Genomic DNA, 6,000 nt, shown 5'->3' with positions numbered 1-6,000 from the left:
GGCCCCCCCCCCCCCCCCGCCGTCCTCCCCCGCCGCCGTCCTCCCCCCCAGGCCAGCCGCCACGGCGCGCTCCCCTCTCCCCCTCCCGGTCCCGGCCCTTAAGTCTCCCCGGCCTGGATCCGCGGGGTCGCGGTCTCCCTCCGGGCTGTTTTGATTGCAGGCGGTCAAGTACAGAAAACCCCCCAAACTCCTGATCTTGTGTGCACTACAAGCAGAGCCAACACGGCAAACCACAAACTGACACCCGAACATTCCTCGCTCCTCCACGGGCCCGAGCCCCGGCGGCCCCAGCCTCGCCCGGCCTTCCCCTGCTAGATGCCGGCTGGGGGCTCCGGCCGCCGCTGCCGCAGGGACCCCGTTCCAGCTTCCGGAACTACAGATCCCAGGGTGCCTCTCGGACTCCCTCCCCGGCCCTCTCTCGCTCCCTCCCTCCGCCCGCTCCCTCCGCCCCCGGCCCTTGTTGTTTTGGCTGGAAGCGCTCCGGCGGAGTTTCAGAGAAAGTCTGGGCAGAAACCGGGGCCGGCCCGAACGTGGGAAGGGGAGGAGGAAAGGAAGAGGGAACCGGGAGGCCCGGCCGCTCTCAACCTGCCGCGCGCCCCGCGGTGGGGGAGGCGGCGCGGGAGGAACGTGAGGGGACGGGACAGTGGGGTCGGTCCCCGGAGCCGAGCAACCGAGTGCCTCGTTCCTCCGCCGCTCCCCGCCCTCTCCGGCGGCTGCGAGAGCGGACCCACCCTCCGGCGGGACTTGCTCCCTGCCCAGCGACGCTCCGCGTTTCGCCGCCACCCCAGCGGCTCCCTGCGTGGCCCAGGACCTGCCCTGCGCCCGCACGAGACCCTCGCGGTTCCCCTTTTTCCTCTGTCCGCCCCCCGCCGTTTCCCGGGCGCCGCGGGGAAGTGACCCACCCTCTCCCGAGGAAGGGGAAGGAGAGGATCGCGCCCGGCGCCCCGAAACCGAGGGGCGAGCCGGGGGGGGCGCCGCGCGCGGGGGCATTGTGTGAGTGTGTGTGTGTGAGTGTGTGTGTGAGAGAGAGAGAGAGAGACAGAGGGAGAGTGTGTGCGCGCGCGTGCAACGTAGTGTCTGTTTCGGAAAGCGCCTGGGGAGGTCCTGTTCCTAGGGGGCGGAGCGCAGGGGACGGAGGCTCGGCTCCGGGCAGGGGCAGAGTTTTCGCTGAGCCCGAGCGCTGCTGAGGCGGCCGGCGGGACGGCGCGCCTGGCGGCTAGGCGGGCGCACTGAAAGGCCCGGGCGCCCTCGGCCCGGCAGCGGCCCCTGCCCCGAGGTGTCGGCCTTGGCGACGCTGCCGCTTCTGTTCACGTCCGCGGACCCGTGCGGGAGACGGCCGGACGCGCACACCCAGTGCGCAGCGGAGCCCGCGCGTCCCGTCTGTCCCGGCTGCGCCTCGGGAGAGCCAGGTTCTGGCTGCTGCGCCGCCGGCGGGCGTCGGCTGTGTCGGGAGCGCGCCCGCCCGCCCCTCCGCTGTCCGGCCGGGAGCCGGAGAGGCGCGCACCATGAGCGGCGGCGAAGTGGTCTGCTCGGGATGGCTCCGCAAGTCCCCCCCGGAGAAGAAGTTGAAGCGTTATGTAAGTAGCGCTTCGGTCGCCTCTCCTTGGGCCTCCCCGCCCGCACCGCTGTCCTGACCGCGCGCGGGGCTGGTTCTTCAACTTAGTCCTCCATCTCTTTCCCCTCGGCCCCTTCCGCGGCAGGCTCGGGACCGAGGCTGTAAGCTCACGCCCTGGCCTCCCTCCGCTTGGCCGGCTAACTTTCTTCCTCCAGTTTCCAGACGGCCTGCTTTGCGGGCCTCATCGGCCCGTGGGAGGGCCCGGGATTTCCACCTAATGCCTGCTGCATGTTTTTATTACTCCTTGTAGCAGAGGGGGGGGGGGAGCATTTTTCTTTCTTTATGTTTGCATTTAATCATCATGGGGCTGCTGTATACTGAATTTCTCGCAACCGAAAAACCGCTGAGGTTTTAGAACTCAGCAGCCCTCTCTGTGGTCCGTGCTGTCTCGTCTTTCCCCGCCCCCCCCTCCCCCGAGGTGCGGGGAAACTGTGGACTGTGGACCTGAGAAGTTGGTATTAGAAACCAGCATCTCAAATCCGTGCAAAAGAGAAAGAAAAGTTGCTACGCGCCCTGCCGTTTGCTTAGCAGGGTTCGCATTTTCGCGGTTTTGAATCAAGGGACGGTGGGGTTTGGCCCGAGAGCCTTGGCAGTTCGCTGCGAGAGGAGGGCGCTGGGGGGAGCCTGGCGGCTGGTGTCTGGGCGCCTTGGACGCGCTGTCAAGCCTCGCAGGAGGGGGGACAGCTGAGGCCAGTAGGATTTCTGTGTGTTGCGGTCCTTTCCCAGGCCACCACGGTTACTTAAATGGCATTGGTGTAATTGATACAAGATGCTGATTATGTGTTAAACCATTTTAGCTGTTAAGAAAAATATTCCTTGAAAGAACCAACCTCACTTTGGTGGACATCTATGTCCTCTTCAGGGATCTAGAATCTTATCCCTTCTCACCCATTGGTTCTTTTGTCGCTGCCCTCTGCAAAGGAAAGAAATGACACGTTTGTCCTGGCGTATGGAGCCAATGTTTTTCTACTAAAATGTGTTTTCAGAAGCAAAATGTATGCCTCCTTAAATATAAATTTACTGTAAGAGGCCGGCACTTCCAATGGAACATGCTTCTTTTTGAAGGATATCTACACCCAGTATTAGAACCCAGATTAATCTTATTAGTCACTGCTTGGATAGTGAAGTGCAGTATTTAACTTCACCGACTCACCAGTGAGTTTCTGGTTCACTTTCTGCCGAGCATTTGTTATAGACAAGTAATTATCGTTTAAAAACTTGATGCCACGCATCCTAAGAAACTTCTCCAGAAATGTGAACCCTTCCAGATCCCGTCTCTTGACTTAATCAGAGTTTCCTGAATGTTCTGGTGAAGATGCTAACTTTATTCCAACATTTGTGGGACGCCGTGTTCATTTAGTTCTTTAGTTTTAAAAAGAAGGTTGTATGTGTGTGAGAAGAGGGAGTAGAGAGATAGGTGTGTTTGTTTTGAGAGGCACAGTTTAGGAAACACAGAGACCTAAGGAGGAAACTAAAGGACAGTACATTTGCCTAAATAGGTAGTGATTATAGAGACTTAATGCATTCTTTCACATGGTTGGTTTATGGCTCTCTCAAAAGATGCCTACCACTGGACTAGGCACCATAAGATTAGAAAATACAGTAGGAAATAAGCCCTGCCTAGTGAGCTTGCAATTTAATGTAATATAATTTAGGAAGAACATCAGCCAAAAAGATTGTCTTAGCAAGGACAAAGAAAATGAAAAGTCCCAAATAAAAATATATGTATTATTTCATTTGATCATTACAACAGTTTTATGAGGTACATATTATCTCTGTTTTATAGATGAGAAAAGAGTTTCTGTAACCGGAATGTGCCACAGACAGGATTTGAACCTAGATCTGCCTAACTGGGCTATCAAAGGTTAATGACTCATCTAGTTCATTTCAAGTGGAGCTCAGACTAAGTCATCTTTAAAGCTCCTTTCAGTTTATAACTTTCTAGGAGTCTATGAATATTAGTTGAGAATGCAAGGAAGAAGCGAGTTGGGGATAAGCTGTGTTGTGCTAAAGAAACATAAGACCCTTCAAGCAGCTTTCTGAGTCTTTCGAGAAATGACACAAGAATATGTGAAAAAGTCAGCCAACAACATAAAGTGGTTTCAGATTGTGTGCCCAAGCTGACTGTTATTTATTTTTTTTAATAGATGTTTTGAGGAACAAGCTCAATGTCGTCTGAAACCATGGGGATACTTTAGAGAGGGAGCGGGCTCCCTAAATTGTTTTCAACAGGGGGAAGAATATGCCTAACAGCTTGGGGGAGGTGGGGTTTTCTTGCCTGGCTGAGCACTCGTGTTTTCTTTATACATGGATATGGCCCAGGAAGACAGTGTGCAGGTGGCTACCAGAATTTAAGGGGTCCCAGAGGATGACTAGAGTGTTGTAAGTTAAAATGAGGCCTGTCTTTTAGTTTAGCTGTCAAGTTGGTTGCCCAGAAGTTTTTGACATTTCCAGATTATTGATCTTTAGGCTTTGGTATCCAGTTCAGATTGTTTTTGCTAAAGCAGCTTTGACCCTCAAAGACATACATATATTCATGCATTTCTGATTTTTGTTTTCTTTTCATGTAAAATCTTTATGAAAATAAAGGGTAAAAGGAAACATTGTTGGCCATCCAGTAGACAAAATGTTGCTTGATAATAGTTTTTAATGAATGGATTTGCTGTAAAAATTTATCTTGGATGAGTGGTACTGTAATTGTTAAACGAGACATCAGGAGTTTGAACACTGATTCTTTCGGGGGCATTTGGCCCATGGGATTTTAACAGTTGTCTTGCTGTTTACAGTATTTATAGGGTAGTCCAAATGTCGATTAAGATGATACTTAAGGGCTTTTACATGACAAAAAATTTGTTTTAGTTTTTATCTTTAAAGTCATCTTTTATTATGGCTCCCGTGCATTCCATTTACAACTCCATTTTATGTTTACTGTTTCATAGTCAACTCACACAGCATTGTTTTCTTTGCACACTAGTGTGTTCCTCTGGTCTGAAATCTTTTCTTAAATTTCCTAGAGAGACTGAAAGGAACATCAAAAAAAGAGAGAAAGCCTGGAGAAGTGTGTAGATTTCCTAGCCTTTTCATCTCTTTTTGCTTTTTTCTATATCTCTTTGCAAAAGGGTAAGAACCTCTTCTAATATATTTCATCCTCTGAATTTTTTGAAGTCTACTTAAAGTGGAGGTGACAATGTCCATGCTTTCTTTCAGTTTTGCTAGTGCTGTGTTTTGTTTTTTGTCCTGTGTTGTATATTAAACAGCTGCTTTTTTACTTTAAGGACCTGAGTGGAAACATACAGATCACCGTCACTAGGGTTACAGAAAACAAGTAAACTCTTGGTAGTATGCACTTAACAGTGGTGCTCAGATTTTTAAAGAGTTATTTAAAGACAAGTCAGCCTTTTGGAATAATGGTAGGATTTTCATCAGGACTTGAAATTTCAGCCAAGATAAAATGTAAGTCTGAAAACAAAGGATTGATTCAAGCCAGCTGGCTATTGCCGTATCTCTGCAGGAGGAGCTTCCCTATGGCCTGCCTCAAGTCTGGACACCAAGTTTGGGCTCCTCCATGGCCCAGCTGTCAGCATTGGGCAGGTGTGCAGTATCAGCAGGAGAACCTGCTTCTGAGGCCAGACCAAGGTGGCCTGTGAGCTGCCAGCCAGCCTGGGAGCAAGACCTCGGCCAGTTTGCGGGTGTGTAATCTGCACCCAGCTTGGGCTCCACTCTTCAGCTGTCAGTTAATAGGATGGTTCTTGTCCGGACTTCCAGAACATGCCCCTGGTTTTGGAAATGGGCCTAGAAACAGAAATAGCCTCTTCCTCTGGGTGGGCACCTGACCTCTTCCACGGAGGAGAGGGGCACAGGCAGCCAGAATTAGCATGCCCTTGTTCGAGGACAGCCCAGGATCTGTGCTAAGCATTAGGTCGCTGCTCAGTAGGGTCACTACAGCAAATGGGACTGTGATGTCTGTAAGCTCTTCCTGTACTTTTTTTTTTTTTTTTTTGCAATTACCAGTAGCAGTCAAGGGACTCTGAAGCTTTTGCTTACAGTGACTGAAGGAGCATAATTATTGTATCGAAGGAGTTTTTTTCTTGAAAACTTCAGGATAGTAAACGTCCATTCAAATTCTTAATGTTTTCTTTTTTACCTTTTCTCATGTGGTAGGAACACTGTTTCTGTTACCAAAGATCATCAACTACCAGTTCCATTAAGCCTTCATGATAGGTACTGATAGTTAATTCTTTCATTGTGCCTGGACTTAATGATGAGTACAAAACTCTCCATGTAAAACTTGCTGAATTCCTAAATCTGATTGTTGTCTTTCGGGATTTAAAATTATCATTGGGAAGTTGTATCAGTTTGGAAGGTAGTTTTAGAATTCTGATGTT

The 6,000-nt window shown here is 50.7% G+C and overlaps 1 protein-coding gene across 4 annotated transcripts in view; it reads left to right on the top strand.

Moving 5' to 3' along the window:
- Positions 1-558: 558 nt before the first annotated feature.
- The window catches only part of GAB1 (GRB2 associated binding protein 1), a 122,514-nt gene continuing 117,072 nt past the window's right edge, over positions 559-6,000 (top strand). Inside the window, exon 1 of one of the 4 annotated variants that reach the window (XM_035022999.1) lies at positions 559-1,577. In XM_035022999.1, coding sequence (XP_034878890.1) covers positions 1,506-1,577 — 72 coding nt within the window. In that variant the 5' untranslated portion in view covers positions 559-1,505. The remainder of the gene's footprint in view (positions 1,578-6,000) is intronic. The other 3 variants (XM_035023000.1, XM_035023001.1, XM_035023002.1) reach the window with 3 other exon arrangements.

Source organism: Mirounga leonina, unplaced genomic scaffold (assembly GCF_011800145.1).
Source record: "Mirounga leonina isolate KUSES-001 unplaced genomic scaffold, KU_Mleo_1.0 Mir_176, whole genome shotgun sequence".
Lineage (NCBI taxonomy): Eukaryota > Metazoa > Chordata > Mammalia > Carnivora > Phocidae > Mirounga > Mirounga leonina.
This window is presented reverse-complemented; position numbering and strand designations above follow the sequence as displayed.